This window comes from Syngnathus acus, chromosome 15 (assembly GCF_901709675.1).
Source record: "Syngnathus acus chromosome 15, fSynAcu1.2, whole genome shotgun sequence".
Lineage (NCBI taxonomy): Eukaryota > Metazoa > Chordata > Actinopteri > Syngnathiformes > Syngnathidae > Syngnathus > Syngnathus acus.
The window spans coordinates 6,835,449-6,858,309 of record NC_051100.1 but is presented as its reverse complement, the minus strand read 5'-3'; the positions used below and the strand labels follow the sequence as shown (position 1 = coordinate 6,858,309).

Genomic DNA, 22,861 nt, shown 5'->3' with positions numbered 1-22,861 from the left:
AGTACAACACATGTTCAATGCAGGCATGGACAAAATGCCGTTTGGTTTCAAGGTGACATTTTGTAAAACTTTAGTCTATTTGGCCATTTCCAGAGGTCCTTGTCTAATGTGGCCCATATTATAAACATAAATGCAAGGCGAATGGCTGACACCAAATTGGAAACTCGAGTTTTTATCATTGGTAGCAAGCAGAGGAAAAAAAAAAAAAACTTTGCATGCAAACTTGCAATTTTTCTATCTCTGCCCTGCACTTATTGCAGTAATTTTGAATTCTGCTTTAGTTTGTGCCGTGAAATTTCAGGTGGTTGAACTCGGCACAACTTCGAGGTGTGTGACGACCGTGCAGAAACTCCATAAATTGATCTGCTGTGTGTGCACGTGTGCGCGTGTGTGTGTGTGTGTTTGTAATGTGGAGTCCTTTGCTTGAAGAGTGGGTCATTTTACAGCCATTATTGCTGTCAAGAGATGTGACACTCATTCGTTTCAGCTCGTTCCCAGGGTGTCACTGCTGTTATTTTGCCACGTTCGCCCACTTGTTTTCCCTTCTTTGCTTGTGCATGTTTGCTCACCGGAATACATGTGCGTGTGTGTGGGCGTGTAGTTTTGTCTAGGATTGCAACGTATAGCCTTGGGTACATGTCTGTCTAGAAGTGATTTCAGATATAGCAAAGACATTTCATTCAGTATTTATGAGCAATGTCCAAACATGTTGTCGTCACATGCCTTCCAGCCACTTTGCTGTCAATGTTTGACTCGGTTCTCAATACATTGAACTGCATCATCTATTGAATGATGATGGGCCACTGGATTCTTGTCTTGTGAATTCTCGCCCCGAAAATATGTATAACAATAGATATAATGCACGAGAGAAGGCAGTATGCATTTTGTATGAAAAAAAGCATCGTGAAAACTACACTAGAACATTTTTGGGTTTTGTAAGCTTTCCCACTAAGGTTTTGGATTTATGTCGCGTTCTACTTCGTGAAAATAAATATCTTCCTCTAGTACGTTGAGCCAAATGTTGAAGATGATGCTCCTTTTTATTTATGATCTTTGAAGGTTGCAGAAGTTTGGACTAGTAGTCATACTTTTCAATTGGCACTCCAATCCAAATAAATCTTATTTTCTGGCTTCTCAATTGCTGATATAGCTATTGCCTGAAGTCTTGACATCCTGTATTTCATTTTGGCTGACAGCATTGAAGGTACTGTGGATGCTCAAAACTCGTTTGAGGATGCTTGACCTTCAATTTAATTAATTTAATTCATAGAGTGATGGAATAGAATGAATTTGCTTCAGGGGACCACATAAAACTTGTTGTTCATCGTGAATCTATATGTAGGTGTAGATTCGTAGTCATCCAGGTTTGCGTCATCTTCAATGGTTGAATCCAAAATGTTATTTCAGTTTTAAGGGTTATTGCAAAAAGGTTGTTCCTGTTGCCTGATGTGGCTTCTAAATGACTGTAAAAAAAAAAAAATCTGAAATGTTTTAACCATATTTCCTTCAATGTAAGGGCAACTTCCAATTGGATGTTTCTAGATTCTTGCGTAACTTTTTTCCAATTGTTGTTGGACTATTGGACTGCATTTTCCTTGACATATATTCTTATTTACACCAACTACAGTACAGTAGTGTTTTTAACATTCCCCTCCCCATCCTTCTTTTGGACCATTCCTCCATACTGTGTCTCGATAGTTAAGCATCGGAATGAATGTAGGCGAGTAGATTGAGTTGTGGGTTTATAACTGGGCGGTTTGGCGAAATTGGTTGGCAGCGATAAGGTCGATAAGAGTGGGACTGATAAATGAATCTGAGAGAGAAAACAGCAAAAGTCTGTTTCCCTTCCAGGGAAAGTAGCCTCTGAATGTTTGTGCAGACGAGTGCTTCCAAAAAAGGGAGCAAGGGCCAGTAAGACTGCATTTAAATGTGCCACAGTATACATTATGGATAAAAGAAAGTTGTGTGAGCTTTGAAAACTTCTTTTCCTTCACCGCTCGCCTCACTGTACCTCGGGCTGCTTTCTCTTTCTCTCTGTCACCCATGCAGTATAAAAGAGAGATGCTCCGCAGGAGGCAGGAGCACAAGGTTTATATCCTAATGCGGAGTGAAGAAATACTATGGAGAGGATGAAAAAGGGTCAAATAGCAAAAGATTTGGCAAGCCGCATAAACATTTCAGTTTGGTGGAAAGAGGCAAAAAAGCAGAATCTACCTTTGACATTACAAAGGAGAAACAGTGCTGTCTCAAGTATTTTTCTTTGGGTATTTGGAATTGTACTGTAAACCTACTTGGAGCAGAAGCCAAATATTTTACAACTAGCAAAAATTCCAAATACAAAAGAACTACAGCTTTAAGTATAATAATTACAGTATATGGTTTTCCAAAGTGTTTGTACCGGTCCGCCGTGAAGGACCTCCCCAATTTACACTTAGAAAATCCCATTTATTCCTCACAGATGCTCAGCGCTGCTTGTCTGAGTGGTTCATATTAGTCACTGGCGAGACTGATTCAATCAATAACTAATTTGGCCTTTTTGACTAGCTTACTGTGTCTCGCTGATGGTTCTACTGATATTCATTGTTTGCCGGATGGTTGTGGCTTACGGAGAATTCCTAAAATAACATTGTTTTTTTTAAAATTTAAATTAGTGTGCTGCTGCCGTTTCACCACGCACAATGTTTATAGTCGGGAATTAGACGTGAACCGCTCAAAAAGCCAACTGTTTGATACAGGTACACACTTGGGTAGCAGCTTTTAAGTGGGCGGAATGAATTCATCCTACTTACCCTGCTCCTTCTGTTACTGATCCATCACCGCATGTACACCCACCTGGCCAAGCATTTTGATTTTCATTTAAATTAACACGCAACAGCTTCACATTTACATCCTGTTGTGGAAAATTTATACAAAACAAAGGGAAGCTCAGTTTCAATGAAAATTCAGCTACAAGTATTTCTAGCCATTTAGCCACTGATTTTTTTTTAAATTAATTTAAGATTATTTGAAGTGAGATAATTACAGGTATTGTCAATGTTATGATGGTCTCTGTTGGTGGGAATATGTTTTAATGTGCTATTTATACATGTATTTTAATCCTTAAACTTGTAATACATGAGAATGAAAATCTGTTGTGGCGGAGTTTCTAGTGGTCAGGAGATTTAGCCTCCTATGAGTCTGTGCAGCTTATTCAATGCTTGTCATGTTCGTGTTTACATCGCAGATGCTGTTCAAATGCGCCAGTCTGTTGCATGTCTTTTGTCAGCTTGTTGTTGTTGTTTTTGTGCGATGGCGTTCACCCCCATTCACCCCTCTGGCTGCCTGCCTGCCTGCATGTTGAGGATTCGAGATACGGAACTACGAATACAAAAACTGTAACTGGAAGAACTGTTAGAATGCTCCATTTCATAACACCCATAGCTCAATATATCTTGAGGGCTGTACAGTAAGTGTGATTAATTTGAATTTTTGTTAGCAAAGAGGGCTTCTGAATTATTTGGGTGACTAGAAACACTCCATAGGCAGGCAGTTGTTCGGAATGAGTCAGAATTTCCAAAGATTGAAAACAAAAAAAGGTGCTTTCAAAAGCCGTCCGTGTATTGTGTCAAGAGGAGTTCAGATTACATTGGAGTTGGCGTTCGTATGCTGCACTTTTCATAATGACAACTGCTATTAGTGCGCTCAGTGAAGATCAAGTTGATCTCATGAAACCGCTTTTAAAGGGTTCATTTGGATACGGTTTTCTCGAATAACATGAATCACCTTTGCTCCCCTGAAAATTCCACCGGTGTGCACGGCACAAATACTTTTCCTATTAACAAGTTATGGAAAGCTTCCACAGTTTGTGTATGTGTGTGTTCTTTGAAAGCACAAAGCAAATTAGCATAGATTTTGCTCTACTGTAACCTTTCAAGCAATTAAGAGTATTCAGTCATGTATTCTTCATCCCATGCGAATGACGAATATTAGTGCCGTACCGATGGGCTAAGATGTATCACAGACATAAGCATGGAGCACTGTTTTTCCTCCCAGAGTAGATATTTAAACTTTTGTTTTGTATTTTTGGAGGTTAAGGCTGGAACAGATTAATTGCATTTTCACTCATTTCAATGGGAAATGATGATTTGAAGCGTTTTGAGTTACTATTAGTGTTGTCAAAGGCATCGCCATGATTAATAAAAAACCTCATGTAAATTGGACTCACTTATTTGTGGTTCAGCCTTCACAACTTTGCGTATTCAAAAAACTTTAGTATGGAAGTCAGAATTCTGATTCTTCCGGCAAAGAACAAAGTCTGGTCTACTCTCGTCTAGGAATGGAATTTGCTGGATTAAAAAGTAGTTCAGACAAAAAAAAAAATCCTGAAACAAAAATGCACGCGCACATGTGCGGAATGGCAATCAGGTGGATGGCGGTAAATTGCAATGAAGGTGACCTGTTGTTCTGGGCCAGCTGACAGCAATGGGACCGAATCCTCCCTGTTCTATTAGGAATGATTATATCATTTAGATACAGATGGTCCATTTAACCCAGCAGCTGTCTTCATCTGACACAGCAGACTGGGCCTTTTGCTTAATGGCTCCAGAGAAGCCATCAAGGGAGGGGTCCAACTGAAATGACATGAGGCTTGTCGTCTCCATGGTGGTTCGATATTGTCTCGCACCAGAACCCCCCCGTCCCAAAAAAACAACACCTCCCCAAAAACGGACTTGTTTTAGTCATTTTTTAGCCCTGTGTGTGTCTATTTCTTCATATTAATAAAATATTTAGCAAACACTTATCATTTTACGAAATAAGCATTTTATTTCCTTCTACACAAGTTCTTTTAAGCCACATACTGTCTTAACAAAGCACTCAAGATGTTTTCCAAAGCATAATTGTACAGAGGAAAACGAAGCAATGAATGCTGCAACCCAGCCACAGTTCATGTCATTTTTTATTACCTTTCTATATTATACGTTTATTCTTGCATTTCAATGAGGGGGTGGAAAGTGTTACTTATTAGTCCACCTCCATCCTACCCACGCTGATTTTCTTTTTTTCTTGCTATCATCTCTCATCTGGAGTAGACGAACATGAGCTACATGTTAACTGTGGTTTAGGGGAGGGCTGCTGCTGTAAAGTAGACACACTCTGAAAATAGAAGCTCTTTTTTTCCCTCCTCCTCCTCATCCTTCTCCTCCTCTTCCTCCTACACGAGCCGCCTGGCTCAGAGGGGTTCCGTCTCTCTGAGGCGCTCTGATCTTTCAGTCGCAAAACCCCTGCTTTGTACCTTTTTAGATGAGAAAGAACAGGTCAGAGGGCTTGCATGCAATCATGAGAAGGGGAACATATTTCCCCATTAATGGCCCTTTTTTTAGTCAATTTTTTGTCTGCTACAAGATTCATTGCCAAATGCGCTGTTTTGTGCTTGACTTAACACCGCAAAACAACTCCTTTAGAAATGCCCTATTTTATATAGAGGATGGAAAAAAGCGTGTTAGTCAGGGTTGCACATTGGTGCAAGTGCGTGCATTTTATGCCCCCACCAAATAGTTTCCCATCATGAACTGTCAACCCGTGCTATCTGGTTGTATGACACAGTGCATGTGTTAAAGGTTTGACATCTCCAAGGAGTTGTGCATGGTCGGTTTTGGCAACGTGGAAGACACACAATGACTCTTGAAGGGTTGCTTGCGGCTCCCTCCGCTACATCCCTCTGTTCATTTGTACGACTCGTGGATCTCTCGAGTCTGACCACTTTCCATCATCATCCAACAACCGACAGCCTGATCCTAGGCTGCCGCTTAAGCATTCTCTGAGGAACCCGCAGGATATAAAAGTCAGGAACTGTTGATGATTGGTAACATTTTTTTCCCTCTGTGAACCATTTCCTCTTAATATTTTGTATCCTGATGTCCTGAAAGAAATAATGAAGCAAATTTAGCGTCCTCGTGTGACCTCTGTGTCTCATCACAATTCTCCAGTATGGATTTGCTTTCATACGGATAGTCATAATGCATTGCTGAAATTCAAGTGTACGTTTGCAATCATGGGTATTTTCCAAGATGAATATTTTAATGACATATTGTTTCTATCTGATTGATTTAGAAAAATATGCTCAATATAGAGTTGTGGGGCCAACTAAAAGATTGCAGAAAAAATATTTTCTGTTAGTTTACTGCCTTCTGCTGGTTGTAATGAGTTAGTGCCACTTTATACTTTACTTACCTTATGATTTATAATAATCATATGATGATCTATAATTTAGGGGGGGGAAAAATTCTATAGTTTTGAAAAATAAAATTGATATGATTTAATGATTTAGAAAAATATGCTCAATATAGATTTGTGGGGCCCAACTAAATGTCAGGTCTAAGAATGCAGAAAAAAATATTTTCTGTTATTTTACTGCCCTCTGCTGGTTGTTATGCGTTAGTGCCACTTTATACTTTATTTACTTTATGCAGTCTATAATTTTGAAAATTCGAGTTTGAATTTTAACAAGCTAGTAAATTTCTAGATCTGGTATTCCCAATAGTCTGTGAGCCAAGTGTTTTTGATACTAAATGCATTTTATTATAATATACATATGAGTATGCGTGCATTACTGTGTGTGTATTGCGTGTATGCTCTTTTGTAGTTTCTGGTCTTCATTAGATTTTAATGTTAATGTTTGCTTTCTTCAATGACTCATCCGGGTTCATGAACTACACTATTTGCCTTCAGGGTGGTCTGCGTGCCAGAAAGCTTTTTAAATGTTTGCCAGCAGATGGCGCCATTGTCCTTCATAACCGCTCATGTCTGCAACCACTGCATGCAGCAAGTTTGAAATAAAACAAACAATGCACTCTGATATTAAGATTTGTTTTTAATAAATGAACAAAAGTGCCAAATATAACCATGAAATATTGTAAAAGAAAAAGTTTGCAAATAAACATATATTGCAGCGACACACTGATAATGCACTCAGTATTAATATAAACCATATAAACATATACTTGACTACAAGACATTTACTTCCTGATAGCCAAACAGCCCCAAGAGGGTGCCATAAGCATCGGTGACTGGTATTGGTCGTGTCCATGAGTACCTTAAAATAAGGCATGAATGTTCTAATATTGTCAATGAATATGTTTCACTGTTTTGTTTGCAATTTGTTGCTTAAATTGTCAAAGCATTGCAAACACAGATGCTTATCAGTGCTAGAAATTTAGTACAAAGCAAGAAGAAGCCTGAAATGCAAAACTATGCTATGGTTGTTTCAAATACACAAAGTGTAATTCTCTTTGCTATGTTTTACCTGAGCCATGAAAATCAGCTTTTCATATTTCTGTCAAAATATCACCACCATCCTTTTGCCTAATTAAAACTAATCCTCCCTTCACTTTTGTGCATACTTGTCACTAAACTACCATCATAACACATTTCAAGGTCGGTAAAATGTTAAGGTGACGCAGTAGCAGAAGTAATGCCCAAAGACGTGACAAATGAGCAGATCACATTGTCAAGTTCATATCACATCTGGGAGGCTCATATAGTGCAAATAACACGATCCGATATAAGGCAGCTTGTCGTGCACTCATGTCTACATTGCACATCCCTGAAGACAAGTGTTCCCACCTGTGTCTCTGCTCTTCACTCCTTCCTCACTCGGTGCTCTGTCGTTCCCTCCCTCCTCCCTTCAGTCATGCGCTCTTTCTGAATAGACCGTTGAGTGGGTCTCAGCAGCTGCAGCTTCGGGTTAAAAACATATCTGTGTGTGTCTTGGCCACACACTTTTTGTGTCACATCTGCCCTCTCAACTTGCGCTGGGCCCTCATTAGCCTCTCTTACAAAGCGACACCTCCAAAAAGGGCACATCTGAGCCGTAAGGGAACATCTGGCATTTAGCTGCCTTTATTTTCTATACAGAACCGAGATAAGGCGGGATGCTGCCGCAAATTTGTGTGCTTTCACCGTGGCATCCCCAATTAGATCATTCTAATTATTGAACAATCAATTCCTCTGGATGTTTTATGTGTCCTTCCCAAGTTTAAGCATAGAATAGCAGGGAGAGAGCAGGTAAGGTGACACACGCTTATCTCTCCTGTTGAGTTTGAGAGGTTGTAATGATGTTTCTGCATTGACTTGGGGCTGAAGGCAATTCCAAGGTCTTCAAGGTCTCCGTCCTAATTATGGCATCCGCTCCACCGACAGCACACACATCTCAACTGCACCATCATGTCAACAGTGCAGTGAATTTGAGCCCATTTCCACCACTTTTATGGCTCCCGACAGACAATAATTAGGCAGACTATTTTTACTCTCCTCACGGTCGCCACTTTGACGTTTAATTTAATTCCAGGCTAAAGGCGCTAAACACAAAATGGAGTTGCTAGGTGGTAATTAATTATATCCCTGATTGGATTTATAGTTGGTATTTAGTGTGTGGCAGACAGGTTGCTATTTTATTTGAAGAGCTTCACATTATGTGGGTTTCATGGCAGTATAATGCTACAAAACCAACAAAAACAATACGTGTACCATTAAGAATTAATAAAAAATTGCAATCCATTTTTTTAAACCCAATAATGATCAGATAAAAAATGTGATTGACGCTTATTTGCGATCATGTGATTGGATAGGTACAGCCCTAATAAAAAAGGAAGAAAAGCCAAAGAAAACTTACAACAAACTTGAGCTGGTATGTGTGTGAATGTGAGTGTGTGTATATGTCTGTGTGTGTGTGTCTTGTTGTGTGTTCCTGAGTCAAACACTCGTGACTTTTAAACGTAACTTGGGGCACATTGTTTGTCCAAAGTGCGCTACAGCATTTAGATAAAACATCTGTCTGGCAATTGAGTGAATTCCTTTCTGACCTGCAGGGAAATTGGGCATGTTTGTCTGTCTGGCACACACAAAAAGATGGAATCAGTAGGTTGCTGTGGCAACGGGGCAACAATCTCACTTTTTTAATACAGTGTGGAGTATAAAGCTGAAGTGGTGGCAGTTTGGTGGGCTAATGCATCTTAATGTGTGTGGAGGGGGCCAAGGTGAGTGACTGCAATGCCCACTTGAAAGAACACGAAAAGAGGCAGAAGGATGCAAATGGTGGCTTTCTATATAATCACCTTGTTGCCCAAACCCTCAAGCTTTAACGACTCCCCCTCGCTTATCCTCCAGGGACACGGCGTAATCTGCTCATCGAAGCATCTCATTTGTCCGGCACTGTCCTCTTGATGATCAATTCTTCCATCCTTACGCCTCTCCAGCTCTCATGGCTCTTCACCTCTTCCTTTTATGTCTTCCTCCCTTTCCTCCGTGCTGTGCTAACGAGTGAGACAGACAGAGACGTTAAGGCGACTGTGCGACGTTAATTAATGGCTTTGTTTGGTTTCCTGTGACACTTTTCACAACCTCCAGCTGCCTTTAACACACACACACGCGTGCGCACACACACACACGCACACACACGCACACACACTGGCTCCTGCAGACTGTCATCGTTTATGAGAAATGACTGGAGAACTGGAGAGGAAGGAATAAAAACACATCAACAAGAAGCAGAGAAAAACCACCAGCTGCCACTCAAAGCATCTCGCTCGTAGTACACACACGCACATGCGCTCAACAATGCATGCAGGGCCGTAATTTTCCGCCCTACTCAGCCAATGAGAAGACGCGTCTGCTCACAATGTTATGGGGAGGAGCGATGGACCATGTTTGTGATTGACAGCCAGCACCCTACAGGTGGAGGGGAGGATGGAGACAGACAGGGAGGAGGGGGGAGAAGGAGGAGGAGGAGAAGAAAGGCATTGGCAGTGAGACTTTCACACACACATACACTCTTACCTACACACACATACCCAGAGTGAGTTCCTCCCCTGCTACCTTGGGCTCCTGCTCTCCCAGGCGCATGAGCCATCCCGAGTGCTGCTAACATCAGCTCCAGAAAAGCTGCATCAAGATGAGCCAGTGCAGGAAACGCTGCAAGAGGCAGCTGACCAAGGTGGCTCGATACCTCTACCGCTTCCTCATGGGAACGCTCACCCAAGGTAAGGCAGCCCGCAAATATTCACACCCGGACAGCCAAAAGGTTTCATTGCTGCACTCTGCGTCTGGCAAGCTGGAGGAGTTGGAGTCGGTTTAGTGGTCTGGCTGTGATTGTGAGCATTATGGCATTGCTCCTTTTGGTCCACAGTGACAGTTACGCTTTCTTTTGTGTGGGAGTGTGACACAGTTCGAAGCGCCAGAGTGAGTGTGTGTGTGTGTGTGTGTGTGACACTAGTGTATGAGAGCAAATGCAGTACTCTTGACTTTTACGGGTGTCTGTACAGTGGTTGTGCTTGCTTTATTGTTGTTATGATTGAATTAACCTCACATGATCTATCTATATTCGTACATATTTCATTTAAATTGTAGTATTTAATATATTGCATACTTTGAGTGACAGAAGTAATTCAAACTCATATCCCCCCTGCTCACACTTTAATAAGATTTAATTACTTTTTCAAAATCACGTCGACTACATTAATACATTTTATTTTAAATTTAAATACATTTTTATGTTTTGTGTTCTAGTTATAGATTAATTTATGATGATCTTATTTTTATAACGCGTTTAGTTTTTGTTAGATTAAAAATCAAAACTTTTCTTTAACTCACTTTCTACACATTAGTTAGATCATGAAGTCGTCCCCACACCCTTAACATTTATTTTTTTATTGTCAAAGCAATTAGTATGTGCAAGCATGATGCTGTTAGGATATCACACACATGCACACACACATATTCATCATCGTTTCACCAGCTCACGATCTCTCCTTTGACGCCTACGTCCTGCTGCTAATCTCACCTCTTGCATTAGTTGTACGAAGTTTGTTATATCGACTGCACATCATGCACGCACATGTCGTCCACGTTCACCAGTGGCAATCTGCATCCTGCCCACTTCTTCTCAGCCATGTCAAGCACAAGCTCACTCGCTCACTGAGGAAACTCAACTCAAGAGTTGAACTCCTTGCGTGCAAGACGGGAAAAGTAAAGCAGCGTTTGCACGACCTTGTCAGTAGAAGCTAATTTGACATGCACGCCACGCATCTGCAACTCCTTTTGTACTTTCAACTTTAAGCGTCTGTAGTAGTGGCATGGCTTCTCACATGTCTACTTTATATACAGTAATATAGGTGTGATAGTGCAGGTACCTGTTTTTGGGGTCACAGTTCAATATGGATTTTGTGCACAAAGAGAACGAGTATCTCTTAATTTGGTTTTACTGGCCACGAAAGCACTGCCCCCCTGACATAAGATTGGCCCCTTCAGGTGTCAGGCCAGATAATTGACTTTGGGGATTTTTTTTCCCACATTTCCATCCGTCCCCTGTAGGTAACACTAAATGAATGATCAGCGTTTGTTGAAGAATTAATAAAAAAAAGAAAAAAATATTTTGTCGACCCCTGACAGAAAGAAATCCCCCGTAGGTAACACTAAATGAATTATCAGCGTTTATTGAAGAATTAATAAAAAAAAGAAAAAAATATTTTGCCAACCCCTGACAGAAAAAAATCCTAGCTCTGCCAGAGTTTGACTTGTCAGCAAAAACATTTTGTGCTCTACATTGTGTACTAAAAACATTTTTAATGGTGTAAGAAAAATCTTTGGAATGGTGAACTGAGTCTAATACTTGAATCATCAGTCTTAAGCAGTGTACATACGTTTTTAACTTTTTGAGAGGAGGGTGAGGGTTACACAAGAGACTCACACATTAAACTGATTTTGTTGTTCCTAATTAACTGTTGTGCTCAGTAGTCACAGATAATGATTTGTGAATGAAAATATTGAACAGGTTTAACTTTTCTGACCGTTTTAAGAACAGATTGCAGAGGGAAAAAAATCAACTTGAAAACATCCCACTCCACAGGATAATAACTCTTGTCGGCTTTGATCGGAAGATGTTAACATAGAGCTTGATAACAAGTTTAAATAGTCCTGACACTTACTCTCTCATTCCATTAAAAATATTTTTTTTAAAAACTAATAAAGTATTGATTTATTATCAATCACTAATTTGACTAAACGGCTTTTGATTTTTTTCCTAAATCCATAGATCTGCATTGCTCATAACCAGATTAAAAACACGAGTGAATCATACTAAATGTGCGAGGCGCTTATATTTTCCCTGTTTGCAATGTGACATCATCACTGCTGTTGTTTACGACTCACTACATTCATCATCTTGCTGCTGCAGCACAACACCATACAGTATTTGCGCATGATAAAAAAAAAAAAAAAATCCATTTTATCCTTGAAGCAGGTTAGTACATGTGCCTTTTTTGAAAAATGAATATCAAACGATTTGGTAATTGAATAACTGTCTTTATTGCAAGAACAAAATTCAGTAGAATATTAGCAATTTAATATTAATACTGTATATTGTTTGCTATCAAGTTAAATGGCAGCCTTGATATTTGGCTTCAAAACTACTTTATGAAGCAATCGATCACACACTCAAGGCTCCTCCTCTGGCTGCCATCTATGAAATATTTATTTCAAAACACACATCGTGCTCCTGTGCGCGTGCATGCACGTGCATCCATAAGTTTACCAAGACCGGAGGTTACCATGACGACCAGCTTCTGCATGTCTGTAAAGAGAACAAGCGAGCCGGTGCTGCGGCAGCCAATGAGGGTTGCACTGTATAATGGCCGTGCTGCTTAAGGGATTTCATCAAGGCCATTCACACTTCCCAGTCACACTCTTGTGGCCTTTTTGGGCTGTGCCAATGCCCTGGGGGACGTGTCATTTTGCTAACGCCAGGGGGAGGCGGAATTTACTTTGCTCCGAATGAGCATCATAACCTTATGCAAGCTATAAATGTTAAATAATTTCCCCCCAATGTCGCTTCATCTCGGATGTTGTACTCCTCGCATCACGTTGGGCCACCGATGAAGCGTTTGTGTTTATAATTGGTTCCTATACTTCTATGTTAACTATGATCACATCTTTCCTTACTACTAATACCTGAACATTGCTTATAATGTGTGTGTGTGCATGTGTGAGTTTGCTTATGTGTGCCACCTTCTTGCCCCAACTTTGCCCACTAATTAGTTTGTCTTCTTAGCCTCGGTAGGAGAAGCAAGCTCTGTGTGTTCTTGTGCGTGTGTGTTTCCATTCTATGGCCCTAAGCTGTGTCTGTCGATTTTTCCTAATAGAGGGAAAAGCTGAATTCATTTGTTCCATGCAATTATAATGCATTAGCTCGAGCTCATGCAGGTTGTTTCTATATGTCAAGCTGAGCGCATTGTGTAGCTGTTGTATCCACTTGAAGCCTGACTTAGATGTTGTATAGGACGTGTCCGAGTCACCCTGATTTGTCCTTTAGCTGCTTTCTTATCCGACATGAGCAGTCAAACTCTTGTCTGTTGCTTCTATCTGTCCCCCAAGCTTGCAACAGCTTCCAACAACAAGTTGAAATGGGAGCAAAGCGCCATAAGTTCTCTCTGACCATCTTCACATTCTGAAGCTTACCGGAGACATTTGTCTCATTTAATTTGATGATGTCTCCCTTCGACTCGCGGCAATGTCGCACGTGTATCGGAAAAGGTCACGATCCTATGGATCAATAAACATTGTACAGTATCAGGCAACTCTTCCATTTACAGAAGTAACTAAGTGAAAAATTAACCTCGCCGAGGGCTGACCGGGGAAATAACGCAATTCGGTGTTTGTTTATTACAAAACAATGACTACACAGACTTCTCTGTAGCCACGACGACTTGACTCCCCCAATGACTTTTCACGCACGTTGTTTGAGCTGCTAACAAATAGCTTTAAATCAATATTTCATGTTCGGTGATGAATGTACGCGGTGGGCCGCAGCGTAATGATCGTCATCGCATGCGGCTCATTACCGCAAAGTAATTACTTTGTGGGATGGAGAAACAAAGAACATGTCATTTTAATCTGACATCCTATCGCTTCCCGAGAGTTATAAACTACACCTTTCATATTTTATTCCGTCTTTTTGTTTTCTTTTGCCCTTCATTTTCACTTCACAGAATGCGGTATGATCATGAAGAAACTCATCTTCTTCACTGGAGTAGAGCATTTGTTACTTGCTGAGTGGTTTTCCCATAATGAAACCCGCTTCTAATCTTCACTCCAGAGCCTACACGAATTTTTCCTCGAATTAACAACCCATTTCACCTTTTTTATATTGCAGCAGAGACCAGATTAAATACTCACGTTTTCTCATGCTTTCAAACAGCACATCAGAAAGACACTTTGTTGTAGCCAAACTAAATAAAACGTGCTGCACCTCAGTCCTTGGCATCCTGTATTTTGCTGAGGAATCTTGGCGATGTGATGCAATTACCAATGAACAAAATCTAGTTCAAATGGAAAATGGTCCACTGGCCTTCAAGCACTTTGAGACACTCATTATGTTGAGCCCCACCGCACTCCATCCCTCTCTCCCTCTCTACCTGACAGATAGTATCACACACCTGTCTGTCACTTCTTGACAAGTTCACGATAAGCATGAACTTTAATGTTGATTAATAAAACATCGGCGGATGCAGACGAGTGCCGGCAGTGCGTTTTCAGTGCGCGAGGACTCATCTCGCAGTGTGTGGTAATGGCACTCACATTGTGAAAAGGAAATGTTCATTAAGTTCAGGGTGACTTAGTCGGCCGCCCGTGTTATTTACCATGCCTGTCAGGAGAAGCTCTGCTGGAAATTGTCGGATTTTTGTGTCATATTTTGCTGGATATGCGCCACAGCGGGAAGAAACTCAAAAGCCTCAAGTTGATATCGTTCCACATCATTTGCGATTGCCATTTTAATGCCAAGCTGTGTTTTGCCATTTGACAGCATTTGGATGATGAGATAAAACCTTATTCTGGATCCACCACTGTTTTGACAAGTATTACCCTAAGCATATAAAAAGTATTAACATTATTAAAAAGTATTAACTTAAAAAAGTATTAAGTTGACCAAGCAAATCAAAATGAATTAAGATGCAGTTAATTCGTGCCAGCCTGCAACACAACACCATCAAACAAACTAACTAGCTTGCATTTTCAATTTTATAAATTTTTAAGGAGAAATCAATAAATGACCTCTATATTTTTGCAGTTTAATATTTCCAACCTTTCACATGATATTTATAACTGCACGACTCTACATGAGAGATAATAAGACAGCCAAGCAAACTAAAACAAAGCCACATTGTCAAATGTAGCGCCGCCTCATTTTCGGGGACAGTCTTATTTAGACGGCAGCCGTGAAGATTCTCAAGTCGTCTCTGGTGCTCATTACTAACGTGTGTTTCTTGTTGACACCTCCTGACTTTCACTTTCACACGACCCATAAAAAGAGTGTTATAAATAAACTCTTTGCAGGAGTTCAATGTCAAACCCTGTGCAGAAAACTTGACGATCACTATTTAAGGCAGTACAGTAAGCTTTTGTTTTTCACGTGCTGCCAATTTGAAACACATCAGTGGTTCACTGCAATGTATGTTAATAATACTCCTGGGTATTTGAACCTGTCCACACGCGGATCTCTCTTCAAAAAAAATATCCAGCTGCTTTTGTTTGTTCAGTTTAATGGACGAAAGGGGATTTTGAGGACAAACACCTTCAAGCCCAACATCTCCCATGTGGGCTTATTTCCTGCCCTTACCACAACCTCTCCTGGTGTGCAACTCCCTCTCACCTGCCACCCAACCTATCCTCACCCCTTCTCCCCTTTACCAGGCAGGTGTGAAAACCTCCCCCTCCATCCATCATGTGTATACACACATACACACACATGCACCTTCCAAGTGTCTAAAAATAGCCTGCTATTAGTAGCACCTTGAATTTGGGGATAGGGGGGCTGTGACTGGAGGAGAAAAGAACAGACAAACGCGAGGAGAAAAACTGCTCTGTTCTGTCGTGTTCATCACAAGATAGTCAGAAAATGCATGAAATAGAAGGTAGCTTGACTAATTGGATAGATGAATGAGATCTTGGCATACATATGTACCTTATGTGACTAGTCTTGTGGATAAACGAGGATTAGGAGACCCCGCTTAGGTCGTTTAGTTTTTTTTAACTCAGTTCATTTTGTCGAGGAGGCTGAACTGGATAATAGTGGTGAGATAAATGGCTAAATAGAAATAAGTGACAAAGTTGGAGAGTTGATCACGCTTCATTGGAAACATCCTTTCCCCGCTAAATTTGTCAAAGTAACGAAAGCCATAATCGGCATAAATTAGAATGAACTTCACCCTTTTCTTTTATTTTAGACAAACTGTCTAAAAAGTCTCAAAATCCAACTACAGCAGCACAGTGTGACTGAAAAATAATATTGAGATGTTTTTTTTTTTTGCTGTACGTGTGTGTGCAATTGTCTCTGTGCTGTGCGATTGACTAGCAAGCACTCCACTCCACTTGAGAGTTTAGTCTGTCTTTTGCTCAGTCAGCTGAGAGAGAGGATCCAACTCCACATGACCCTCAACAGGATAAGCGACATCAAAAATTAATGAATAAAAAAAAAATGAAATCAGACTTACATCGTTGAAGGTGACAGAAGGACAAAAGACATCTCAGTCCAACAAGGTTTCAGCACCATGGACAGAGGAAGACTGCAAATATTTGACAGCATAAGCTAAATCTTAGTTTGAAGCATACATTAAAAGGGAAAAAAGCCAGACCATCTTTTTACTTCGACATGGCCAAGTGCTATGAATCACTGAGAGGCCTGTAATACGATTTTGTGTCTCCAAGAGTAGAAAGGAGTCTTCTATCCAATTAGGATTCAACTGTGAGATAAAAGGATGAGGACCTGCTAGTATCGCACTGACTGAGATATTCCACTGCAGTCGTCCAACTACTGACGCAGCAACAAAACAATCACTGCGACGGCGACAACCGCTTTCATTCGCTCTGTCATCTTGTCCGTCGTCAGCAGAAAAAACCCACGCGCACACACACACACACACACACACACACACGCAGAATTTTTTAAGAGGTTGTTGACATAGTGATGACTGAGCCATAATGTTGGGCCATTACATTAGCGATGTTGTACTATACTGACATCTACTTTTAACACATAACACACTGGAAGTGCAACGCTTGGGAGGAAAAAAGAGACAAATTGCAATGATAGGTGGGCAAGTTTAGCACGTTAGCAGTGGTTTTATTTCACTTTGTTAGTTTTCATCTGCCCTTTGAGATTGATGACACACATTCACACACACATGCTAGTACTAAGAGGATCACTAAAGACATAGTCCCTGAGTGATTTTGGGACATTTCTCAATTCCTCAGGGGGTCATTTTGAATCATATTTGGATAAATAATTCATTTTCTAATCAGCGAGCCCCGGTTGGCATCATTAAAGGCTAACTAACTGACCCGATGGAAGTGTATTTCCTGTCCCGCGTTGACAAGTCGCCACTGCAGCTAGATAAATTTCCTGCTAACTATAGTGAGCAGCCACCAGTGGATAAATGAAAGTTAACTTTAGCTTTTAAAAGGCCCCTGGCTTTCTTAACACATATAATGTTCACGTGTCATATAGTCTGTTTGTGTGTGTTGCTGGTTCACGTTTGATAAAGTGGCAATTGGATGAAGGTTTATAATTAAAGTAATTATATTTTATTATTTATTTTTATTATATATTTTATTAAAGTAAACGCTCTATATATATATAAGAAATTATATATATATATATATATATATATATATAATTTTTTAACAGCGTTGGCCTAGTAATAGCGTATGTATCTTTTCTGATTCAACATTTACACCATGCTCTGTCACGCACACTGTATGTTATTGACAGCAGTGAATGGCCAACAAAGGAGGCGACGATGCACATCATGTCAATGCACCAGGGAGCTTGATAGTCCGAGCCACTAAAAGTCCTTTTCTCCCCAAACGGGATGCCGCTTGTCGACTCTACTCAGCCATCCGAGCGTGAGGAGGAAACACTTTTTTACTAATGACCTTGAGAAAGTTCGGTTAACCTCTGGCTGTGGCAATAAATACAAGTCTAGAGCAAGAAGCTGATAGATGGAGATGAGCAGTGGCTGCCTGGGAATAAATTAAGCAAAGTTAACCTTTTACATTATATTCATAACATTAAATGAAACGACACTCGTGGGTCTAGTTCCCGCAGCCCCTTTCAATCCTGTACAGCGTAAACAAAATTAAAACTTGATGACAATAAAGGTTGTTTTCATATACATGTATTTTGTATAACAATATTACCGCGCCAGACGCTTGGAAGAAGTTTGCATTATTGTTAAATTGTAATTGTAGTAAAGCTATTGATCCTGGAAGAGAAAAATATATATTTTTGGTTCATTGCACAGATAATGTTGCAATATCTATCCTAGAGGATATGCAGAACACTAATCTCAAATGTGTGTGCGTTGGTGTAAACAGCAGCTCAATGTTTCATTGGAGTATAGCTGAGGATGCCTGGTGGAATTAACTGTTGTCATTTGCCACCATGCGTAAATAATCAAGCAGATAACAAAATAAACAGAGGGATGTCATCTCTGGTGTTGATTGACAAGATTGCGCGCAGTCACTCTTCTCTCCATTACAGTAAGCTTGTCATTTTCTCAAGTGGCACTCGTGTGTCGTCTCTTTGCCCGGCTTCACTCTGACGCCTGTCAATCATGTTCATGAGTGAATGTGTGTTTATTGTGGAAGTACATCAGGGTTCATCGCACAAAGAAGGTGACGTTTCAGTCTCTTTCTCGTTAGGCGCTGACAAGAGTGCATTCAAGGTTATGTTTTGTTGCCTTTGTGTTGATGCTAAACCATCTCAGAAGGAGAATGTTTTCTCATTTAAAAAACTATTCAAAGGGCTGAATATGTGAGTCTCTGACTATTAATATTTAAACTTGAATGTAGCGCATTAAAATGGTTGCTTTTTTGTGAAGCAATTGAACAATAAGTTGGATCTAAGGGAGCAAATTAGCCCAAAATAAAAAGGACTTGGGACATACGAATATATTTTAATCAATGATCAAATTTTGTCCATGCAGCATGTGCATACTTTACAGTATGTTTATATTTTCATTCTTGCGTGGCTGCTCCATTTTCCCGTTTTTGTCGCCGACCTTCACGTCAGTCACTTCGCACCTTCCGTCTCGGTTGCACTGTTTTCCGCCTCCCTGGTCGGCTGCCACCCGCCACTTCTATCTGCTTGTCTGTCTGCAGGGTGTCATTCTCGCGCCGGCTCCATTTCCACGCATCTCCGTCGTGTCTTGTCAATGTGTGTGTGTGTGTGTGTGTGTGTACTATGCACATGCACACACACATGCACAAATCAACATATGGCTCCTCTGTGCGATCTCATCAGTTCCCCCCTCCGGTTTTCCAAATCTGATTCCTCTTAGGGCTATTTATAGATATGGATGCCCACTCCACACTGTGTGAAACGTCATGGCCTGTGCTCCTGGCCTCCCTTTGAGAGCAAGCTGCACACATCATTTTTTATCTACTGCAGATTTCATTTATTTTTATTAATTCATTATTTTAATTAATGTATATTTTTAAAATTGTTATGTTATTGTTGAAAGTTGTTGGACAACTTTAATAGAAAGAATCTTACATGCCACGGCGCAGTGTAAATAGAAATACGAATAAACTTCTGTGTTTGGGTGTATGTCCTTAGAATACTAATGTCTGCCACAACCAATGTAATGAGGCCTGTCATCTTTCCAAGTCTACTAAATCAGACAAACGGCACGTTGTGTGTACAGCAAATTGTGTTTTTGTGTGTGGTGTCACGTGTTTGCCAGATCGATACTTTTACCTGGACAATGGAAGAGATGAATTGAATGAGCATGTCCCTGTCGATTGGACCAACTTGTGTGTGTGTGTGTGTGTGTGTCCATGACGACAGCTTCTCTCTCCGCCCTATTTGCCTTCTGCTGTGGCAGTTTTTTTCCCCCTCTCTTTCCAATTCCATTCTTAACACAGCTAATAGTTGTTAGGATTAAAAAACAGTATTCGTAAACCATGTGTGATTTATTGTTTCTGCTTGATGGAACAACAGCCATAGAGCAAAGTCGGCATTAACGAATGGTAAATGTCATTGCGCGAGTGTCTTAAGTGAGCAGCACATGCACGTTGGGTTTATCCTTGTGAGTTTGATGGATCATTTTGGGCTTTTTCTTAAGTCGCTGAATCAGCAGTGTGCAGTTTAGTTTCTCAACACAGAAGGTCAAATGCAGAGAAGAGCAGGTGTGAGCTCAATTACTGTGCTCGCATGCATGTACTGTATGCACAATTGGGAAATGAGACCTTTCTGGAAAAGGTCACTTGAGACTATTTTCTTTATTTGTGATTTTTTTTTTTCCTTTATTTTGTTCATTGCTGGATTTGTTGGACCTCAGGTGGAATCTTATAGGTCAAAAACCGCTGATGTACCTCTAATTTGTTTATCACCGTTTCACTATGGAAACAGTGGTGAATGAATTTCTCCCAGAATCAGCCTTGCTTGATCAACCATTTACTAAATATTCAGGTGTGTTTTTAAAGTAAGATACAAATATTGGCAAGCGAAGCGAGTTGACTCATGTATTGCATTTTTTAATATTGTTCATAATTCAACAGTGATACTAGTGGGAAAATAAGTTAACCGCTCTATAAAACACCTCGTAAAATTGAATGTAATTTCATGGTTTAATAAAATTCTCACTCAAATGAATCAAAACGTGTATAAACAAAGTTTAAAAGAGACCTAGGCATCATTTTCATAATTGAAACTGTTCTCACCTTTGATATTTCTTTATATTGTCTGTGACGTTTTGTAGAACTGGTTATACTGTAATAGCCACCTGAATATCAGTTTGAATATGTTGTTGAAATTTTAATAAAATTAATTTAAGATTAACTGGATATTAGAGGTTTTTCAGACTATTCCACAATGATCTTTAAAGCTTCATGTTGACGAGTCGCTAATCAGATGTCTCAGATGTGAGTTTCTGAATGCACCTCCAACAAATTTAATTCAATCTTACTCCTCTTATTTTTAAGTTTAGAAAATACCAAAATTTGATCGGTACATCACGGATTAGTGCTTTTTCTTTGTTGGGGTAGTTCACTGATCTCTTAACTCTAGAGTTGTTCCCTCATGTGGCCAAATGTGGGGGCACCAGGCAATGTGCCAGGACCTACTTTGAATTATTCTCACGGATGAGAACGTGCCCATGATAAAATGATGCCACTCACTGGGCACCAAGCCAAAAATCTGATGCACACCTTCATCCCTTTAGTGGAGTTGTCAAGAACTTTTGAATGTCACCCGCTCAAGCTTTGTATTATCATCACCTCAAGGAACACTTAGAACTGTGCACGGATGCTGACCTCTAGTGGATTCGGGTCGGGGTTGCACTTCAGTTGTGGATGAGCCAGAGTGCAGCAGCGTTGAGAGATGATACATTTCTGAAGTGTATTCCCACTCCCCTGTGAGCAGCCCTCCCACCCGTGTTATTTTGTAATTCTCTTTCCTCTCTATAATTACGCTTTACCCTGTGGTTTTCTTTTCGACCTCATTTACCATTCTCTTTCTTGTCTCCCGCCAATGTGGCACCTGCTGGCTCACACTCCAGAATGTAAAAAAAAATCCTTGTCTGAATCAGGGTATGAATAAAACATTGTTTATTTCAAAACTTGCGTACGGACACTGCCTCTAGCTTCTTTGTCAGGGGTTGTCTGTCTTATCCACAGCCAGTGTGGTTTTTTTTTCTCCCAAGTTGTGTGTAAGGGTGCCGGCGCTGGTCACTATGCTTAATGATATGTCATTCAAACTATTGGACTAGTTATTTTGTGGTAAAGATACTCATAATCAATGTATTGATTAATATAGTAAGAAATAGAATCTACAATATGTGGCTGTAATCAATTTATGGATATTTGAACAAAAATGGTGGAGCAACATTTATAGACAAACATTATAATAGTACTCACAGTCACCTCATATTGTTTGTCCTCTACGCTTCTGGGTGCACGCCTTGGCTGTGCATTTAGACAGGAGAGTAAAGCTTTTTGCCCACTAGATGTCCCTAGCAGTGCTCTATTTACTTGATGTGTCGCTTTGGAAGTGACTGCCTTTGTTTTTCTGCACCGCATTTTCTCCAACGTGCTCCATTATACATCTGTATTGATTGTCTGCGTGGCTGGGCTCTCAGCGTGACAGCAACGCTGAAGAGGAAGCGGAGGACGTGTTTGGCCAGACATCTGGCACATTGATTTGAAAGAAATTCTGTACGTTCATGCGAGCCCGCCAATGACTCATCAGCATCAAGAGACATTAGACGTGGTGACTAAGGCTTGAGTGTTATCTCAGGAGTAAATACATTTTGGTGCATTCAGATCCCAGTAGACACATCATCTCATTGGCTTATAAAGAGAACCGAATAATGAGAAGTGCAAGGAGATATGTTGTGTCGTTTGATCTTCACCACCACAATGTACACGTTAGATTAAATATGCTTCGGTTCTAAAAACGGAGTCATTTGAGACCTTAAGTCAAATGTTTGATCCTGAAATCAATTAAATTTAAACCATTCCAAACTTGCCATCATAAAAAGTTCATTAACTGGCGGAGGTGTTCAGACGTTCTCAAAATTTTGTATTTTTGTTTTGCAATGTCATGCACCATACTGCTTGCATTAATGGCCGCAATTCAGTGGCTCGCTTTATGATCAATTCTCATTAATGCATTACAAACCACAGTGCAGTATTTAGAAATCTGCGTTCCAATCCCCCCACTGTGCTTCCTCGCACAGACTTTTTTCCCGTCTTTGTTGACAGTGTGGTTGCTCCATTTCAAGTGGACAATTGAGCAGCACGCCTCATTACAGATATGTCTGTCAGCGGCAGC

At 40.3% G+C, this 22,861-nt stretch overlaps 1 protein-coding gene across 4 annotated transcripts in view; it reads left to right on the top strand.

Annotated features, from left to right (window-relative positions):
• LOC119134425 (Kv channel-interacting protein 2-like) overlaps window positions 1-22,861 on the top strand; it is a 56,172-nt gene that overhangs the window by 13,506 nt on the left and 19,805 nt on the right. Inside the window, exon 1 of one of the 4 annotated variants that reach the window (XM_037271096.1) lies at window positions 9,136-10,016. The exons of the other annotated variants lie outside the window; for them this stretch is intronic. Coding sequence (XP_037126991.1) covers window positions 9,929-10,016 — 88 coding nt within the window. The 5' untranslated portion in view covers window positions 9,136-9,928. Of the gene's footprint in view, window positions 1-9,135; window positions 10,017-22,861 lie in introns of those variants that run through there. 4 annotated transcript variants of the gene reach the window in all.